The sequence below is a fragment of the Acomys russatus genome, chromosome 7 (genome assembly GCF_903995435.1).
Source record: "Acomys russatus chromosome 7, mAcoRus1.1, whole genome shotgun sequence".
NCBI lineage: Eukaryota > Metazoa > Chordata > Mammalia > Rodentia > Muridae > Acomys > Acomys russatus.
Genome location: NC_067143.1, coordinates 30,776,556 through 30,798,789, shown reverse-complemented (window position 1 = coordinate 30,798,789; position 22,234 = coordinate 30,776,556). Strand labels below are relative to the sequence as shown.

Sequence of the window (22,234 nt, the reverse complement as noted above, 5' to 3'; positions counted from 1 at the left end):
CACAAACACCATGCAACTTGAATCCACACCTGTGTTTGTTCTTGTACGTGTGTGTGTGCTTGCCAAAGACATCTCATGTTGGGTCATCTTACTCAATAGCTCCATCAAATTGTTGGGGTTTTTTTGTTGTTGTTGTTGTTTTGTTGTTGTTGTTGTTTTTGAGAGAGGGTCTACACTGAACCTGGAACTCAGCAAACTCCTGGTGTTTGTTTGCCCTTTCTCTGCTCCCAGACCTAGGGATATATACAAGTGCCACTATATCCAAACCCTAACTTGGGTCTTTAAGCTTGTCCTTATACACTGAGCCATTACGTCCAGAATTTGTTCTCTTAAGCACTATAATATTGGAATTCTATCTCATCCTAGTTAGAATGGCTATTATGGAGAAAATAAACAAATGATAGTGAAGATGCAAGTGAAAAAGAAAACGTATTATACTGCTGGTAGAAATATAACTTAGTTCAGCCATCATAGTAATCAATATGAAGTCTCAACAGATTAAAAATAGAGTTCCCATATGATGTTTACCCAAAAGAAAGTGATCAAAGGAAGCCCTCTCTAGGGATGCCTGCACATCACTGCTCCCTGTAGCACTATTCACAACAGTCAAGTTATGGAATTAGTTTAAAATGTCTATCAGGAGATGAATGGAAAAAGAAAATGTGTTTTAATTCTATGAAGCCAGACTTACATGTTTTCATATATGAAATCTAAAAGGGGGGATTTGAAGGCAAAATGGGGGACTATTACAGATGGATAAGGTAAAAAAAAAAAAAAATAAGGAGGAAGACTGAAGATAAGAAAAGTTAGGCTGGGCGCAGTGGCGCACACCTGTAATCCCAGCACTTGAGAGGCAGAGGCAGGCAGACTGTTGTGAGTTCGAGGGCAGCCTGCTCTACAAAGTGAGTCCAGGACAGCCAAGGCTACAAAGAGAAACTGTGTCCAAAACCAACAAGAAGAAGAAGAAGAAGTATGGAAATCCCATAAAACCCCACTCCTCTATAAATTATTATCAACATAAATAATATCTGTGGGGGGTGGTCAGAGACAATCCACATAAAGGACCTTGCTTGTAAAAGATATTTCTAAAAGCTATTTTATCAGATGGGAAAGAAAGCAGGCTTCTGAAAAAGTTAGTAGCATCACAGAAAACAAGTTTTAAGATTAAAACTGTCCAAGGACAGACTGAAAGTGGGTGTCAAGTCTAGTAGCTGTCTCCATACAAGGACAGAGAAGAGCCAGACTTACATGGCTACAGAAAATTCACTCTTTGTGGGTATACAGACTGGAATAGCTGTTTTCAAGTGCTCAGGAATTACATATCAAGGTAGTGCTTCCAGGCTTGAGTGGGTATCAAAAGTATCCAGAGGATCTATTAAAACAGATCACAGGGCTCTACCACAGTCTCTTACTCTCAGGTCCAGGTGGGTGTCTCAGAATCTGCACATGCATCGATCCAACTACATGCTGAAAGCATTGCTTCACTTAACATATCACACAGGTTCCCACAGAGCCAACTCAGAGACAGCTGCATTATTTATGGTAGCAGTTGGAAGTAATTAAAATTCAATGTATGTTCATTAACTATATCATGCAGCACTCACAATAGCTTATAGCAACTCTGAAAATGACACCGAGTGAAGAAATAAAATGAAAGTATAAGCCATTATTTAATGTATCAATGTATAAAACAACAGATTTTTCCAAGATAAAGAACGACTAAAGATATAGCAGATCAGAAGGCTAGCTTTGCAGTAAATGTTACACAGAAACAAAAGAGACCCCACCCCCCCCAAAAAAAAAATAAGAGAGAAAAAGACAGGTGTGGTGGTGCATGCTTTTAATCCCAACACTCAGAAGGCAGAGGCAGGCAGATTGCTGTGAGTTCGAGGCCAGCCTGGTCTACAAAGCGAGTCCAGGACAGCTAAGGCTACACAGAGAAACCCTGTCTCAAAAAGCGAAAAAACCAAAACAAAAACCCCCCAAAAAGAAAAGAAAATGGGGAATGAAAAACACTGGCGATCTAAAGCGAAATCTTAAATAAGATGGTAAAGATTAGTTAGTTTGGTTTGTTTTTAGTTTTAAAATCTATTCTATGTGCATGTATACACACATATGCCACGGACTCCATGTGGAAGTCACCGGACAACCTGTAGGAGTTGGTCCTCTCCTATACCATACAGGTTCTAGAGACTAAACTCAGTTGTTAGGCTTGGTGGCAAACCCTATTACCCTCTTACATCTCTGATCTAAGCCCAGACAATGCTTTAAATTAAAAATTACATGTGTGTGTGCGCGCACGCACCCGTGCGCGTGTATGTGTGTGTGTGCACGTGCACATGCACATGCATGTGGAGGAGGTCAGAAGACAACTTGAGGATGTGGTTCTCTCTTGCAGCGTGGGTCCTAGGGATTGAACTCAGGTAGTCAGGCTTGGCATCAGACACCTTTACCTGCCTGAGTTCCCTTTCCAGTCCCCCATATACGTTTTTAAAAAAAGTGAATGGTAGAGTATGATTTACTCAGTTTTGTATAACAGTTGAGAATCTTGGGAAAAACAACAACAAAAGAATAACACATATTACTTCTCAGATAATATATAAGTTTAACTGGCAGGATGTCATTTGAGTCACACTGTGTAAGGTGCCAAAATGAAGTATTTTCTCTGGTGCTGAAGAGGAGTCTGAGTTGCATGGAAGTAACTTGTTCACACATGGGCTCCAGCCCACTTTTCAGCTAATGCACACACGGGGACAGACAACTTTAAAGGAGGATTTGATGGCGTAATGATAAGTTGCTGGTCAATCAATGTGGCAGGATAAAGTAATGGCCTAATGTGCTATAAAATTGGTATAGGATCTTGCCAGGTAGCTTAGGCTAACCTCATTAATCCTGATCAAGAAAGACAAACAAGCAAAAGCACCAAGTTTGGAACAAAGTGTTTGAGTACACTTCTGAGAAGTATGCTGAGCTACTTACCCTTATTTCTCATGATGACTGTGGGCAGTGACGATGTATCATGTGCCTGGAGGCTCCCTTTTGGCTGCTAGAGAAAAGAAGGTAAAATACATGAAGATAGCACTGGCAACTCATCCCCCTCTGCCCCCCGCCCCCATAGAGTCTCCAGCAGCCTGGAGTAAAAAGAACATTGTGCTGGGCCATGGCGATCCCCACTTGCCATCCTTTGGGCTCCCCAAGCACTGTGGATGCTTTGGTGTGCCCACAACCCCATCCTAAAGATGCTTTTTGTCATCTGCATAGGCATGACAGTCTGACATTTCCAGATGACCCATGTACTCTCTCTTTGCTGCACCTACCAAAGCTACCTTAAGGCTTTGTCTGGCTTATAGAACTTGCCTGTCTATATCCCCACTGTACTGTTAGTAAAGAGAATCATTTGTGCCCTGTGCATTTCTGTTTCTTTGATGACTACCATAATACTCTGAGAAAATACAAGCTGAAACATTTATTCTGAAACAATTCACTAAAAGGAAATAGATCAGTTCCTACTAAAAATGGATACCTCCATACAGATGATAACCATATACAAAAGAGATGCTATTCTCTGTTATCATCATTGTTCTATAGAACCCAATGCATTCACAGTAACAGTCTTATCAGATCATGAACTCAAAAGACCGAGTGGTCAGTCAGACGGTAAGTGACAGAAGCAGTAGCAGAGATGATAGCTCAAGTGGGCACCTGGGAAGCAGTAACTCTTTCAATGGCAGCCACCGACCACTCACTGATTGTTCTTTGCCATCCAATTTTTCAAATTTTAAGACTCTATTATTTATCTTACACTATCTCAGGTAATGACCAAAGATTCCTGCCTTCCTGCTTATGTGCATTTAAAAAAAAAAAAAACTGAAAAATATGGTCCCAGGAGAGTCTTATCTATGGAAAAATGGGGAAAGATTAGGATGACGGGAACTGGGAGCACCAATGACAAGTAGCACCAATGAGCTGAGGGTGGTAGGAACTTCCAATTTTGGGGGAGAAAGTAAAAATTCAAATTGGTGCAACACGTAATTTTTAAGTCTTTGCAAAAACTAAAAACTTAAAGTATAGCATCAGCCAAAAAATACATCACTGAGCTGAGAGAATTCAGACATAGAAGTCATCCATCTTCATATTAGTCCAGCACGGCCCAGAGTGGTCTGAGGATAACCAGTATCATTTAGGAACTCCTCAATTCACTCCAGAATTGGAAATCATTCTGGGGGAGGGGTCACAGCAGCTAATTTCTTTGGGTAAGATCTTGAGATGATGCTGATACACACTCAAGACTGAGACCACTGCACTAGGTAATGTGGTTACTGGTGAGCATCTGTGTAGACACATCTGAAATTCTCAAGGAAGAAACATATTTTACAAATGGTTGACTCTGATACATCACTGACAGTCACATAGGCCACCTACGCTTATATGGCACCAATACTGACATTTCCTGTCCTTGTACTATGTCATCTCTGCTATCCGTATGTACCTTTGGAGAAAAGACCAGGTAGGTTGGTTCCAAATGGGAGTAGACCTCTCCCCCTACCCATCACAGATCAAAAGCCTGATTTCCACCTGCTGACCTCTCGCTCCTAGATGGGGAAGCCAGACATTTCAGCAGCAGGATATATTTGCAGAGCTAGTTAAAACAATCACTTCAACAGAAGCACAGAGAGTTGTTTAACATATGAAGTTCTAAAAATCATTTCATTCTCTTTAAAAATTCTTTAGAGACAGAGTTTCACTCTGATACAATGACTAATATCAAACCAAGGAAACTATACTGCGTCAGCCTCCTAAGTGTTGGGATTACAAGTGTGAGCTAAGCATTTCCTTTATTCAAAGTTTCAAATTCTTGAGTGTGTTAATCAAGAAGGTGACTGATCGTTTTAATGAACAACTATCTTTAGATTAATTTGGTCTCAAAGTTGGCACCAAATGATTCAAACAAACAAACAAATCTACTACAACCTAAATTCTAACGAGTGGGGATTTTGCTATTTTTAAACCACTGGATTTTGAACATTCTAATAGCCTGAAGTATCTTACCTTCATTTTGACCTTTGCACAGGAGGCTAGACTTTCTCTGCAGCCTTTGTGAACAAAAGCACTACAACCTGCAAAGAAAACAAAAGACCAGGTCACAACAAGGAAGACAAGACTTGGATTCTGACACTCCACCACTGCTTGAAGGAGGTGACAGACTTCTACTCACACAAAAAACATTACTATGTTACAGGTCTTTCCTAGAAAGCATACGTATTTGTGATTAACCAAAAGAAGTCAGGAATTTATCAGACAGAAGCCTAAAAGGCTATCAAAACTAAAAGTTTAAATGCTTGCCATCAAGATATTTTGTCTATCCTGCTCAAAGAACCCTGAGGCTGGAACTAACCCACAAGTCTCATCTCTAAGGAGGAGGTACCAGAAAGAACTATGCAAGTATCCAAAGTAACAAAGCAACCAACAGTCCTACCAAACTATGATGTGTATGAATCACAGCACAGCATGATACTCATAACGGTGCACTAGTGGCACATATACAGTGGCAGTAACCAGCAATTCACTAATTGGACTTAAGACCCACTCAGTAAGAGGGAAACCTAGCCAATTACACATGACTTCTGAAATCATGGATCTTGGGAAGGGGGGAGAGAATCTACAACCACCACTTTATTACAGCCAGCATAATTCTTAACTATGTTCTATATGTATCCTTACACCCATAGAAAAGTGTAGTCCTTACTCTTCATCAAGGAAACTCTTCTTTGCCAGAGGCATAGGTCATTACAGAAAACTATAACCAACCAAAATACAGAGTTGTGGAGTGCAGTTCCAATGGATACATTTATAAAACAACTCCCACACCTAAGGCTCAGGAGCTTTCTGAAGATGGAGTGGAAAGATTCTAAGAGTCAGATTATCAGGGAATTTGCTGTGAGATTTCTCCTAGGATGCCAGAAGATAAACCCATAAAGCTTCACCAACACCAACTTTCTAGATATGAGTGGAACAAGAACAACAATAGACAAGCTAATGTGGATAGGAAAAAACATGAAGGATTCAACCCTACACAAAGAACTATAGGCAACTAAGGAATGCTGGGATTGGATAGTTTGCCTCAGGGAAGATCATAATGACTGGTTATCCAAAACCAAATATTTAACCATGAAAACATACATACAAGTAACATTATACAGACTGAGCTGGTTGTACTTTATATTTGGGAATGCACGCACACACGCATGCACGCACACATGCGTATCTTTAAAAACAATTACGGAGAAAAGAGGCCATGAATTTGGAAAAGAAGGAGGGTATGTGAAAGGGTTAGAAAGTTGGAAAGGGAAGGAGGCAATGACACAACTATAATCTCAAAAGATAAAATAAATAATTAAAAGATGTTATACTTAAATTGTAAGAAAACATATGAAGCTGCTAAAAGGAGCTGTGAAAATTTCAGAACAAGGACCCGAAGACCCACTAGCCCGTGTCCTTTGAGATCTCAAATATTAGCTTTTTGTAGCCTACTCCCTGAGTCAGAAGCCATGTAAGAAAGGTAACTACAACTCTCCCAAAGCACCCCTGGGAACCTTGACTCAAGAGAATGTGGGAGATTTCCTGAGACAAAACAGATTCAAATTTACCAATGACACATTTTATCTCAAAGTATTTTTAATTTTCCATTCCCGTGGCCTAAAAGGGCCACTGATGTAAAAACCATGCTCTCTGTGCCTCAGAAAGGTCATCATCTCTTCCTGCTGTGATGAAGTCATAAAAACAGGCTGTGCCAAGAGGCCAGAGGCAAAGCACAAACAAGCAAAAGATCTGTCTTTGGGGACAACTGAAGAGGCGTGTGTCTCTTGGGAAAGGCTAACTCAGGAAATCAGTGACAGACAGCATTTCACTAGGTATGGCTGTTTCAGGGAATAGCATACGCCTTGTCCTAGCCAACGAGGTCAAGATGCTCTTGGACTTGGAAGCTTGTATGTAAGGACTGCAGGCTAAGAGGAACTCGCTGTTATGAAGGAGACTGCCAGCAACCCAGATACTAAAGGCCTTACCCATTTCTTCTGCAGTAGTTGCTTCTAGAATGTCTGCTTGGGTCAGTGGTCTCTTCCTGAACACTAGCAGTCACAATGTCCTGGGATTTTGTCACGCTTTTCTTCTACACTGAGGATCTTTAACTCTCTAGTGTAGTACCTGGATCATGATTATCTATTCAGATGTCTATGTGTAGACCCACAATTCATTTGTCTAAACCAAGTGCCCTTACATACCTTTCATGGCTGCATTTGAAAGTTACTGTGTCAACTTATCATGTAAAAGAGGACACAAAGCAGGTAAACTAAATTTAATCCAGGTCCTAATTCTGGTTACTATGACCATAGACTTAAGTTCCTTCTCTACAAGCCCTGGTTTCCTCGTCTACAAAACAATCCTCACTGTAACTATTGTGAAGATATAGTAATGAAGAAACTTATCTAAAATTGGAATTTACTTTGGAGAGCCAGTTAGCAACATCGGATGCCGTTCAGTGTGTGCCAACTTTATGAATTGGCACCGAGTCTCGTGCTATACACAAGGACCCAAAGATGCCCTTGGGGCACTGTCTGTAACCAAGCCAGTGAAAATAACCCCACATCCTAAGCAGTAGAACAGCTTTAAGTATGTGTGCAAGGTGAGTGAAATGCCAGTAACAACATCTATGTGGTCAGTCTTCCACTTCTCTACAAGAGAACACTGGGGAGAATAAAGCAAAGTGAGATGCAGGACAACAGTAAACAAACCAACTGTTAATATTAAATTTTGTTCATAAGAGATGGTGTTATAAGCCACAGATTATATAAGTGCTTATTTGGAGGGAAGAAAGGCGACTGGCACAGGGAAACAAGTTCAATTCTAACTGTGGATGTTTATTTCTTAAAAACAGAAGGATGAAGTGCTGCGTCAAAATGATAGCTTCTTTCCTTTCTCCTCTGTGGTGATGGGGTCAAATTCAGAGCCTCATAATGTCTTAAGCAAGCATTCTACCACTGAACTAAATTTTTAAATTTTGAGTTGGGGTTCAATAGCTTTTAAATTTAAAAAAATTAGGGTTTCAAACTTTATAACCCTCAAAAGCTCCTCAGATTTCCTTATCCCTTGAAAATAGCAAGCTACCATAATTGTGATATATTATACTGAAATGCATCCTTCTTTTTATTTTACTGTGATTCTGTAATATCTGGGGCATCAACAGGCAATATGAGAGGAGACAGGTTTGTTTGAGAACTTGGCAAAATGCTTCCAAGCTGGGCCCTCCTGTTACTTTCCTCCTAAATTCAACACCTTTTGGAGGGCTAGGTGGCACTGTTACTTTCAAACAGACATTAGCAGTCCTCATGTTCTTGGGCCACTGCTTGAGATTTGAGAACAATTCTACTTCATGAAACAGAAGGAGAAGCAACATCTTGAACATGCGTCCAGTAGAACTTTTCAGTTAGCTGTCTATAAACCCACAACCTTGCTGAAATTTTACTATGCCCAGTATTAAAGCCACAAGTGTCAGTGCCAAACAGTTCATGTGGCTGTCTCCTTACCACACTGAAGTACCTACTTGAAAAACACAGAAGTCATCAGCAAGGGCTCCTGGACTTAGTCTACAGGATGGTTTTAGTGCTAGGTGTGAGTGATTTAGATACTCAAGGGACACCAGCCAATGTCATGGGATTTAAAACAGTATCATCTCTTTTTAAAACTGTCCAAAACACCAGACTTGAAGACAAGCCTAATATATTTTTTAAGCACACTGCCGCAAACCATACCATGTTGTTAGGAAGATCAAAGAAAACTTATCTGGGCTTTCTTGGGAAGTTGATACCCACATTTGGCTGTAGACTGTTCTCTGCCTAAGTACTTTTGTTTCTCAATGGCTGTGCTTAAATCTATGTTAAACGTTTTGTTTTTCTGTTTTTTTTTTAAAACAAACTCCAACATTTGTTATGTTTATTAAAAAGAGAAAATTAATTTGGCCTTCTTTTTATTTAAAACATTCTCTAAGAGCAGCTAAGTGGATTTCATTTTTTTCAAAATTCTTCAAGAAAGTCACAAAGTACAGTGGCTTACAGGCGTAGAGCTGACCTGTATCACATTTCTTTGGAATGAAAAGCTAAGCTCAGCCTGCAATCATCCTCCTATCCCTTTCTTCCTTTCCATTCTTCTCCTACAAGGAGGTATCCAACAAAAGAAAATGGAGCAAGTTTATGTGCCTGAGAATGACTGTTTATTTGTTGTGTTTTTTGGGTAAACCATCCATGATAGATCTTTGGTGAAATGTTTCATACTATCCATTTTTTCTGCAGAAAAGCTGACATAAGCACTCAGACTTATGAAGAAAAGGGTATTCAAGCATTTTATTGCACTGTTCTGTCTACTCGTAGCAAAAATCTATATGAAAAAAAAAAGTCACTGGATCCTATTTAAGGACACATGGAACAAACAGAACAAACAGAAACATTTTCCTCCTATGGGAAAATGGAAAACTCTAATTCTAACAAAAAGGAAAGAAACACCACCAGAAACAAAGCCAAACCAACCAACCACACAAAACCCAACCAACCCACGGAACTAAGAGCAACTCAAAAACACATGCTCCAGAATTCTTTCTGCAACCTCTTCTTTAAAATCATTGGGGACTTTTAGGCGCAGTCTAGTCTGGACTGATAGTACTTGTATGCAAAAAGCATGTGAGACCTTCTAAGTAGCCAGTGTTAATAACCACAATGCTGATGCTCAGAACGAGAGGAAAGCCACAGAAAAGAGCTAAGCCATTTTGGCTAAGTGCCCTTAACAGCAGTTTTCATAAGAACACTGGTAAACAAAATGAAACAAAATAAAGTTTTCTTGCTGGCCAAGAATGGACTTTATTGTTCAAGCTCTTTATTCACCTTCTTTTCTTCTAAATAAAAGTATGTTACCTCTTCTTCAGGCTATTGTTTGTGTTTTCTATCTCACAGAAGCAACAAATTGATTTAAATTTCAGAAACCATCAAGGTACAGAGCAGCTGCCTCTGAGGAAATCCAAAGGAAAACCCAACCATCATGCAGTTCTAACTCACATTTCCTACCTAGGGTCTTAGTCAACAGAAATAACCCACCACAAAAGTACTCAAAAGATGCTAACACAACAGAATACAAACCAACAATAATCTCAATGTCATCTGACATCTGTTAAAAGCAAACAAAATAAAGCCACTGGCAAGATTCAAAACTTTGAACGTAACAGTGTCTTTATTCTGAAGGACTCCACTGAGCTTTCCACAAAATAAATTACTTGTGGCAGCCAGAAAGAACAGTTGATTGTTCAAGATAGCTTTACATGCTGAAGAAGGAAGAACTGCGAAGACATTTATTTCCCAACTAAGCCTAGACCAGGAGTGTAGTTTGGACTAAGGAAAAAAAAATCCTGCTAAGATTTCTGCTAAATTCATTTACATTACAACATTCCTGACCAGAGGTTTGGGCTTTTTCTTAAACCCAGAAGTAGACTGTTGCTCACTATTTCTTGTGATCATTAACAATTCCGTGCTATTCCACACCAGACTGTACTTAGTCTGACATACTGGTCTAGGAGTAAACCTGTGGTTTTAGTGATTTCACTGAAAAGTTTATCCTACTAATCTATTAGAATCTGCAAGCAGATGGATACCTGAATGTGGCAGATGACAGGAGTAAGTCATTGGAAACCATCTTCTCCATCTCCACCCTGCTCTACACTTGATTGTTCTAAATCACAAGTAAAGGCCTGATAGAACAGCTGTCTGGCATATGAAGTTCTACCCAGTGGCCATAAAAACGGGAGTTTATTAAACAGAAAGAAAGGCTTCTCTCTTCTAAATGCACAGTGGTTTCCTAGGAGGTAGGTGACTAACTGGAGGGATGCTACATTTCCTGAGACTACTGGGAAGATCCTGAACATGAGCTAGGGAGAAGGGAAAAGACAAAGAATTGCGAGTCACCGGATTACTCACATTTCCTGCTTCCTGCAAAGATAAGAGATGGGGCTTCAGACATACAAATACGCATTACAGGCTTTGTCCCTCAGGAAGCCAATAGAATCAGGCAATTACCTTCATTCTTTTGGAAAGATGACCATTGCTCGTAAACCTCTAGTCCTACCACTCTTTCCCCCAATGAAGCAGGCGGCACATGATCATACACAAGCTTTACGGCTTCCATCAGAGAGGAAGATGTGTATGTGTAAGGGGGAAGGGAGAGGGAGAAGAATAGAGAGAGGGGAAGGGAACAGATGGGAATGAAGGGAAAGAAGGGAGGGAGGGAGGAGGGGGAGAGAACATGAGTGAGCTACTTGTTTAAGACAGGGTCGCTTTGTTGTTTGCCATGGGCCCACAAATTTCTGGGGATTCTCCTGTTTCTACCTATTTGGCATAATCCCTGGGATTATGGGTACACGAATTTATGTGGTCTCTCAGTGTTCAGCTCAAGTCTTCTGTGTGACAACTGTTTTACCCAACAGAGGCAACTTCTCAGCCCTTGTTTTATTTCTAAATATTTAGAAATTACAGTCAAACTTATGTAGTTTGTGTACATTATGCTAGGTGTGTGAAAGGCAGAAGACACTCTCTTCCTATCCTGTGGGTCTCGGAGGTGATCTGGTGAGCCCTTGTTTGGTTTCTAAGATCTTGCTATATATGTAGCCCAGGTTGGCCTTAGAGTTCACGGCACTCCATCTGACTCAGCCCTCGGGGTGTTGGGACTACAGCTATACACCACCTGACTCCACTTTCAGTACTTTTAGGATTAAATACTAGGGCTGGCAATACACTTCAGTGGTAGAGTGCTTTTCTAGCAAACGTTGAGGCTCTAGGTTCAATTCCTAGTACCACCACCACTAAAGACACACAGGTATATAATCATTGAGTTAAATGTGAGAAGCTTGGCAATCATAAAGATTTCTGGGAAATCAGAGAAGCCATCACTTTTTCCTTTTGTAGATAAATATAATCTGAATATGTTGATGATACAGATATGCTAGAATCTTTGAAAATTCCCCTCAGTGATCCTTCAGTGAAATTTTATGCCCACTCAACTGTTGAATCCTGTTCTTCCAATACAGATGCTATTCATTTTAGCAAGTTGGTAATTTCTCTCTTGCTTATATACCTGCTAATTGCTCCTAATACTGGTTTACTTCCATCTATGGCATCTATAGTTTTGTTGTCTTAATTTTTAAATTGTAGTGCTTGACTCAACAGGCAACCTACTCCTGCACCACCCCATTCTGTGGTAGGTTCTGGGTATGCTGTGTTGTCCATAAAAAATACAGTAGTTCTATATTTTGTTTTAGCTGGGGATCCTAGTGGTGTCACTATCCCTAAATGGGGTTTCTCAAAACATCTTGTACGACTGCTTAGCTCATATATTCCAGCACATAAGGATGGTAGAAGCCTGGACCCCAGACTCATCCATAGTAGAATTCCCATCAGCGACCAAGAGTTGCTGCTTCAGAAGGTCTTAGAATGCAATTTTTCTATACACTTAGCCTTTAAAACTCTTGGCTCTACTTGGGCATCTCAACTTCCGGCTTTTATTAAACATCCTTTTCTTTTCTTTTCTTTTCTTTTTGTCTTTTTTCAGAGACAGGGTCTCACAATGTATTTCTGGTTGTCCTGGAACTTGCTATGTAGACCAGGCTGGCCTTGAATTCACAGAGATCTACTTGCCTCTGCCTCTTTACTGTCTGCTTGACTGGACTGAGAAAGGACACAATGACTGTCTCTATAATGGGTATTTCCACAATATTACTGAGTGGGGTGGGGCTCCCATAAATTTGAATGACACTATCTGATAGGCTGGGGACTTAGATAACACAAAAAGGGAAAAAGCTAGCCATTGAGGCATTGTTTTCTTGTTTCCTTGGCACCATGACGTGACCAGCTCTGCTTTGACATACCCTTCCTGACAAGATGGACTGAAACTGTAAGTCAGAATAAATAATTACTGCCTTTTAAGTTGTTTTCCTCAGGTATTTGTCAGGAGATGAAAGTCTAAGTAAAAAAACAAAACAAAACAAAACAAAAAAAACTTGGGATGGAGAATGGAGAGCTGTGGCTAACCTGACCATGTAGGAACTTTCAAGAATTGGCTTGTGAGCATCTGAGGAAGTTTGGGGATGCCCCATAGAGGTCCCAGATATTTGAGTGTAATTTAGTGGATGATTCTGTTGTGAGTGTAAACACCCAGAATACTAATAGGAAAGGTGAAGGAAGACTGTTTGTGAGGTTTCTGATGGGAGTGAGAACAATACTATAAGCTGGACACTGTGGACATTTTATACTGTGGCAGAGAACTTTGTATTTTGAGCAGGTGCTGCTTATAATGCTGAATTTGAAAGTGATGGACTAACAATTTTAGTGGAGGAAAATTTGCAGCAGCCTAGCATTCAGGCTGTGGCGTGGGCTTTTCTGATGCTTAGAACCAAGTCTATCTCTCTCCTCCACTCCCGCCAGTGACAGTTGTAAGCAAAAAAACATGGAAGAAAGTTTTGAAGTATGTGCAAAGCTGGGACCATGGAAAGAGAAGTTGCTGAAGACATTAGAGGCACTAAAAAGAAGCCAAGAAGGAATAGGAAAGACATCCTGAGGACAGACATCTCAGGAATTGGCTGGACCCCACCCATTCCAAACTCTAGGGTGTAGAGGTTTTAATTCACTTGAAAGCATTGTTTTGAGACGAGAACTCCAGGACTACTTGTTAAGAAGTACTTGTGTGGCTGACCTTAGGGAAACATGTCCCAAGAAAGGCCTGGACCAAGCTCATCAAGATCACACTCTGTAGGGCCACCATTAAATCCTGTGACTATATGTCAAGCACCTGAGGCACAAAGTGGCACTGACATACTGTTAGGAAAGTGTTTCTTCAGGTGCACTCTGAGACCCTGGCATCCATGTGTCAAGGGAGCCTGGCTACGGTTTGAGCTTGTGGTGGTCCTTGACTTTATTTACAATAGTGCTGTTTTTGTAGATAGGCAGAATCCAAGAGTTATGGAATCATGGGCTTTCTATCCTGTTCTCAAAGGGAGGCATGGAGATCCACCAATGTACAGCAGAGGTGGGATCCTCGAAGGAAGCCACTCAAAGGGCAATGCACCAAAATTGTGGAGGTAAAGTTAAGGATGCAATGGACACCTTAGGAATATGTTTTGTCAACCAAGGAAAGGTCTAGTTAATTAGTGGAGCCTGACCTAAAGAGAGGGGCACAGGGGTTGCAAGCAGTGATGCTATGAGGGCAAGGCTGCTCAAGACTCTGGGTCCCACATCATGCCATTATGTGTCCCAGATGCTGGACAAATAGCTATATGATTTAACACTTGCCATATTGGGTATTGATCCTGGTTGATTCAATCCTTCATGTTATTCCACTGCACTGATTTTTCTGAATGGGAACGTACACTCTGTGACACTGTATTTCCAATATTCAATTTCCTTTTTAATTTTATAGGAGCTCATAGCTAAATGTTTGCCTTGAGTCTTTGAAGAAACTTAGAACTTCTAAACAACGTAAGACTACACAAATTGTATATACTTGGCTTTATGAGTCAGCCGTGAACCTTTAGGGACCAAGGATGGAATATTATGATGTAAGGCAGTTGAATTTGGGTGTCAATTTGACAAAGGCTAGACTTGAGATAGTTAATGTTTTCAACTTAGGAGCTTGAAAAAGATAGCTTTCTTAAAAAAGGATTGGCTACGAGGAATTTGGGGGAGATTTACCCTGAATATGGGTAACACCATCTCATAGGACAGGGCTCATATAAAAGGAAAAACGGTCAGAAACTACCAAAGCTATGAGCTAAAATAAACCCTTCCTGCCTTAAGTTGTTTGGCATTGGTATCTGGTGACAGCAACAAAAAATAGACACCAATAAAATGTGTGTACTCGTATGTATATAGTTTTTCCAGTATTTTAATACTTTATAGTAGAAAGCAGCCCAGTCTGCTTTAAAAATGAAATACCTTGAATATCAATTTTATACTACCAGTCAAGAATTATGGCCTTAATTAACAGAGACTCAACTGCAGCAGAGAGTAAGTGACTGGGGTGCTCAGCCCTAAATGGAGCACACACATCACACCCCTCTCCACAAGGCTCAGGGATATTCCTGGAAGAGGAGGTGGAGAGAATGTAAGAGCCAGAGGAGGTAGAGAACTTCAAGGAGACAGTGTTTTCTGGACACAACAGGGAAATTGCACATACAAACTCAAAGTGATTCTGTAATCATGCACAAGATCTCTGAAGCTCAAGGCACACAAAATCCTAGCATAGAGGGGCCAAGATGGGCATGAAATCCCACCACTAACTGAGAAGCTGTTGGCATGTGGCAACTCCTGGAAGACAGATAATCAGTTTTCTTTAATGGTATGATGATCCCTGGTAGACAGACCACATGTCAGACTAGCTTGGCAACACAAACTGGACTAGATTGGGGCAGGAAGAAATCTCAAAGTTTGATAGAAAGGGGTGGGTAGTTGATTAAGGGAGGAGCTGGGGATATGTGAATGTATTCAAGATACACTATATGAATTTTTCGAAGAACTGTAGCCTTTTAATGTTTTTCTGACATTAATGATTCCCAAGTAAGTAAAGGCACTTTCATAAGGGAGAAAGGAATATATAAGATAATACGTAAGAACAGAAAAGGCTCTAATGGGATTGAAGACCAGATATTTTAGTTTTACAATTAAGCTCAGTGGGAGTAAGATGTTTTTAGATCTAGATGTTTTATGTTAATAGAGATGTGACAGATATTGAGTTACATTGAGAAATGTAGACTCACCAAGATAGGAAAGATGTTTTTTCAAGGTTCCCAAATACAAATAGCTAAATCACTATGAATGTAACATTAATTCCAGATTGTTTTGTGGTTCTTTTTGCTGTATGTAGTTTATATTATACATGTGTAATAATATAAATGTGTATGTAAAAATATTAAAAAGAAAAAAAAAAAAGAACACAAAAATAAATTTTGACTGCTGTTTTTCTCCCACTGTTGGGGACTGAGCTCAGGTTATACATGGTAGGCAAATGCTTTATTAGTGAAGTAAGTTCCCAGACACTGGGCTCTTATTTCTACTGGATTTCTGTTATGGCTTGCATATGAACAGTGCGCATTGGTCTTCACCTGGCTGCACTATTTTAGGAGCCTACAGAACCTTTGGAACACGGTGCCCTGGTAGCAGAAATGTAGACATAGGTTGCTAGGGAGGGTCTTGGAATGACACCTGCCTCTCTGCTTCCTCATTAGCAAGACCAAGAAGCCTCTTCCACAGGCTCTTGTCACCACCACCCTGCCATGCCTGCTGTACATGATGGACTCAAACTACAGCCAAAACATTCTCTTTATGATGCTCTGTCAGGTGCTCTGTCATGAGAAAAGTAATTAATATAAGCTCTTAACTTAAAGCGAGAAACAGTCTCCATATAGCTGATACACTGGTGCCTCCCTCGGTATTTATGCTAGCTGGCTTCACTTTACATATATACTGAGGGAGGATAGGTGCTTCTTACCAAATGGGCCAGCAGTACTGCTCTTCATCCGCTCACCTTCTTCATGTTGTGATAAATACCTTGGTTTACATTAGATAAAATGAAAAAGACAGCTACACAAACTCTTTCGAGAAGCTGTGGATCAAGGGCATTACCAACCATGCTAATAATTTACCAGAAAACAGAACGGCAAAGCTGGGGCTTGATCATTACAGTGTGCTCTTTATTAAGTACAGTGCAAAATGAAAGCAGGTTTAACATTAAATGCCCAGGTTAATATCTAAAAACGTTTTAATGACAGATAATGCATTTTTGTTTCTTTAAAGGTGCTGTTGACTTCTGTGGTAGGCAACTAGGTTAATGCCAGTACTGACATGTAGACTGTTTCATGGACAAACATCAAAGGTGCTGACATTTAACACTGCAGAAAAGAGCCCTAGTTGGAACCTGGGTTCTAAGAGGAAATCACTATGGAGACACTGGACACACTGGATAGAGTTGGTCTCTTGCTCCCTAAAGCTTACCTGAAACTTATTAACCTAGTACTGTGATTAAGTTCTCAATTTTCTGTTAAGTCAGATAGGAAGGATATTGATAATAAGTATGATCTTTGCCTAAAGGAATGCATACTGATTTACAAATAGGGCTGTAGGTTACTTTAAGGAATATAGCATATTCTTCACATTAGTTTTACAATTATGTACGTGGCCAAGCCTTTTAAAAATTTTATTCTTACAACAGCTGGGAGACTCAGGTAAGACAGGCTACAGGTTCTTAGCTAGTTGAAGCTTGACTCCTCTTTTGTATTTAAAAAAAAAAAAAAAAAAGCAAGCCCAAATTTTAAATCTGCCCATATAAACTCTCAGCACTTCAATTTCAGTGCTATTTTGAGTAACAGATTGCCCGTTATGCACAATAAATGACTGAAAACAAGACATCATGGGGTCTTGTATATGACTTAGCCACATGAGACAAACCATGACAGCCTCCTGACTGTGCTGGGCTTATGGTGGCTGATTTCCAGTATGCTCATCTCTGAACAAAGCAGCTTCCTTGTTTTACGTTGGCATGCTTTACAAATATAATTACTTTCCACATGTACACTGATACAGTTTTGAGAAATACAACCTTAAAGCACATTTGCAAATTATAGTATGTGTGCCAGATTTGGCCTGTTACTTGATTTTGCAGTCCATGAGCCACGGATGGCTTTTATATTTTGGATAGTTGAAATAAAACTGAAAAGACGAGTATAACATGGCATGTAAAAATTTAAATGTCAGTGCCTGTAAATGAAATTTTACTAGAACAGAGCCATTTTTGTTGCTAATTCTATGGCTGCCTTTGTGTTGCACATGCAGACACTCATCTTGTAGCCATCAAGCTACAATGTTGACAAATGGCTGGATCATATTCTCAAGGAATTAGACTGCTTTCCTATGCCAGGCCTGAGTTTGAATCTCTAAACTGCATGCACGTGTGTGTGAATGTACAAAAGTAAGTGCACATGATCTGACAAAGAGCCTGGGTGGCTCTAAGGTTCAAGGCTATGTATTGCTTTGATTTCCTGGATTTCTGGCAATAGGAGGTGTTTTATAAGTGGAGAACTGGAAATTAGAGATGTGTGAAAGAAATACGAATTTTGTGCTACAGAGTTAAAACTAGAAGAAAAATACACACAAGAGTTACTTCCCCACACAAATGAGGAACAGATCAGGATGGGAGGCATAGGAGACTAGAAACAAATCAGGTTTCTTGAGGCAAGAATGCCTCCTCTGATGGGAGGAAGAAGCACATCTCTTACTTGCACATGTGTAGGCGTCTTTGTTGGTGAAAGGCCTCATGCACTGGCTGCAGCTGATGGGACCCACCACAGGAATGGGGCTGAAAGTGTGCCCATTAAGAGTCTTCTTATCTTTTTCCTTCTCTTTAGATTCTTTCTCCTTATCCTTAATTTTATCTTTCTCCTTTTCCTTTTCCTGCCAAAGAGAAGAATCAATAGTTATCTGAGCACTGGAGGGCTTCCCCTCACCTGGACACACAGATGGCAAGTGGTGGCACCTACTGTGGACAGAAACGAAGAACTATGTTTTATGAATTTATATTTATTAATTAACATTTTATTTAGTAAAAATAACATTTTATTACTTTTCAAACATGCACTCTCTCACAGAAAAACTGAGTCACTGGGAGTTGTTTATACTAAGACACAGGGTAGAGGCAGTAGCAAGAAGCGCTGAATTTAGGATCAGTTTAGAAAGGGTGCGGAAGGATGGTATTAATTCTGGGATCAGCTTGAGGAAGAAAAACAATGTCAGTTTAAGAAGCTCTGTGAGGTTCCTCTCTAACTTTTACACACCACATGTATGTCCCTGAATAACTACAATACTTTTCTTCCTTTCTCATATCAGAACTACAAAATAACCCCAGATATACAGATTATATACAGATTTTGCTAGTTACCAGATATTAATTTTGGTTCAGTGTTCAAATGGTGACAGAGAAGCCACTGAGAAGAGTGCAGAAAACTGCACAGAGGTTAAAAATAAATTCAGTTCTAAGTTCCTTGAATAGTGGGATTGTGGGCAAATATTTCTCTGAGCCCCAGTGAGCTCATATGCAAAATGGGATAGCTGCCCATTCATAGTTTTGTTTTTGTTTTTAATAAGAAGGGGAAATACATGCAAAGCCTAGCACATACTAAGTATAACATTTAATACATGATAGTGACTATACCTCACTGAAAAAATGAGTGTTAGCAGCTTACTGCTCTCCTAACTCAATACAATTTTTGTAGTGAAGGAAAGGAAATTTTGACTTGAGGCAGGAGGAGGTAATAACGCAGGAGCAGCAGGACAGTGGAGCAAAGCACGGAAAACACAAGGTACAGAAAAGACAAGAAAGCCACTGCAGGAACCTTCCCCAAACCATCTTCTTTGCTGCAGAGCACCCATTTCCTCTCAAAAGACAGGGGACCCAGGGTAGGGAACTCCCAAGGCTTAGCTGCTCACTCCTCTGCCCCAAAGCCCAGTGAGACAGGAAGGCAGGCCTTGTCTCTGGATGGAAAGGCAAGGCTTCCAAAGACCTGCTGTCTTTAATTTCCACTGTGAGGCTTTCTTCTTGCACTATGGTTGCCCCTCACGCATAAGACCTGCCATTCACCTCATGTTTATTACAGGCCCACTATGCTAGGTGCTCACCTGACTAACAACAAACTAACTAGATCATGAAGAGCTACAATTCACAGAGGTGAATTTTACCTACTGTTTTATACTACAATCTAAAAAAACACCCAAGAAATGAGCTTCTCAAAGTGAGTGACCATGACAATTACTAAACGTTACTCCTCAGTGCCACCAGTAGAGATTATCTAGATAGATTCAGTGGGCAGAGGGGCATCACGCTCCCCATTTTACAATGAATAATGAATGGCACTCAAAACGATGAATAGTTATTATCTGCCAGACACTGAAACAAGTGACTTACATGTACTTTCTTGGGGAAAGGCCATGGATTGCAGTTCTAATTATCTCCATTTTGTACCTGAGGAGACTGAGGCTTCGAGATATCTAATAATACATTTTGGAGCATAGATCAGCAACTGTTTAAACTGAAGTCGATGCAGTCCTGGATGACTAAACCTCAGTGCTCACTAACCACACTTACTGTAAAGGGCTGTTGTAGTTCCTTGAGTTGCAAAGTGTTACAGAGCAATGAAAAGTACCAAAAATAGGAATTCAAATCTTCTGATTTTCTAAAGTTCAGAGCCCACACAATACATGAAATAGAATATTTATAAAATCTATGATTCTCATGAAATTCTATATAACAAAAGCCAAACCGACGCTTTTTAAAACTATAAACAACAGAAAGGATGGAGGAAAACCACTCTACAAAACAGGAAACTCTTCTGAGCAAAATTAGTAACTGCTAAAGTGCATAGAACTTAAGTTACCACACCTTGAGCATATCCAAATCACCCCTTTAACTAATATTTTGCTTCAGATTTTTCTATGTATAAGTTGGTAACTTAAAAACCATCTTTTTTTCCCCCTTTTGCTTGAAGGTTAAAAGCATACACCAATGGTAAAAAAAACCAAAAACACAACATACACAATTTTCTATGGCAGCTAGCTTCTTCTCTGAAGAACTGCAGTGTTGTTTAGATAACAATAATCTATTTTCTCACCCTTTATAGTAATCCAGACTAGCTCCCCCAAGGACAAAGACAAAACAACAACTACACGGCCTCCTCCTGCTATAATAATTCACTGCTTTGTAGAGGTCTGGCTCTTACCTGCCCATGTTTTAGTCCTGTGAATCGCACTGTTATGAGAGGAACTTCGGGAAGGCGACCCCATTTTACCGACATGATTTGACCCCCATGCCAGGAAATGTTCTCTCACAGGAGGCGCTCATGCCGGCAGGGCAGACAGCTCAGTAGCTCAGAGCTGCCATTAAGCAAACCATAAGAGGAAGCCAGAGACTGGTTGAGAAAGAGCACAAGGGGAGGGTTGAGGCTGCTTGCTTCCTTGAGACAGTCTTAACTATTTGAATGCTGCTGGTAAAGATAACCACCCTACTCTAAAAAACACAGGAAATGAAAGAAAACTGAAGTAACTCCCAAATGCATGTGTGGACAGCATTTATATTACAGAATGGGAAATATGGCAAGGATTGAGGCCATGTACAATGCTGCAAGTTAAAGGTACATGTACTTAAAAACAAATTCCTAATTACATAAGCAAGCGAAGTTTTATGAGAAAATATTTTAGCTAAGTTGCCTATGGTAAAATGGTGACTGGTTATCATTCTTAAATTTAACTTATCTATATTTAACCATTGTGTACATGCTTTAATTGGGCTGTGAAAAAGAATGGCATTTAAAAACGGATGAGATTGGTCATAAGGACACTAGGGTGCTATGAAAGTAAATACATTTTCATTTTCTGAAATTGTTTTAGAAGTCAGGGTACTGTGGACAACTACGAGCACCTAGTATGAGCAGGTACCTTGGGAAGGATGATGGTATAGTTCTTTCATTTATGTGGCACAGACACTAGAGTTTACAAGTGGATTACCCGGGGAGAAAGTTAGTTCTTTTTACTCAGACAGACTTTGAGTCAGTCTAGGAATTGGTCTAAAATTTTTCTATGGTCTTCTAGCTGTCCTTGTAAAAATGAGCACTTAATAGAAAAAGACAACCAGTGGTTTAAAGACCATGGTCTTTATGAAGGTGAGCACTATGTATGCAAGTACTTAAACACTTGTCTAATAAACACAATTTACTTAGCAGGAAACAGTACTGCCGCTCAAAGACAATACAACAAAAGGAGAAACTGCCCATCTTCCTCTTACACTTTCTGTTTAGGTCTCCCAACTTTCTAAAAAGCATTTAGTATATATATCAGGCAACTTCTGAAAGTTACTGAGGTACATATGCAGGCTTGGTAACTGAATTCCTTATATAATAAAAACTACATACTAAAAAACTTGGCACTATGGGACAGCACATTACTCTATGACTGTGTACCGTTCACTGTCTAATAGCTCACTTTGGCTACTCTGAGTGCCCAACGACTGTTTGCAGTCACAGCTTAACATGTGGGATAACAAACATGTTTACAACTGTATTTTCATAGATAAGGACACCATGCTTACAGAGAAACTTTCCTAACTATACTCA

The 22,234-nt window shown here is 40.0% G+C and overlaps 1 protein-coding gene across 2 annotated transcripts in view; it reads right to left on the bottom strand.

Moving 5' to 3' along the window:
- Positions 1-22,234, bottom strand: part of Akap13 (A-kinase anchoring protein 13) — a 283,527-nt gene that overhangs the window by 25,270 nt on the left and 236,023 nt on the right. The window contains exons 17-19 of one of the 2 annotated variants that reach the window (XM_051148733.1): positions 18,353-18,527; positions 5,050-5,117; positions 2,980-3,046 (exon numbers count right to left, since the gene is read on the bottom strand). In XM_051148733.1, the coding sequence (XP_051004690.1) occupies positions 2,980-3,046; positions 5,050-5,117; positions 18,353-18,527 (310 nt within the window). The remainder of the gene's footprint in view (positions 1-2,979; positions 3,047-5,049; positions 5,118-18,352; positions 18,528-22,234) is intronic. The other variant, XM_051148734.1, reaches the window with a different exon arrangement.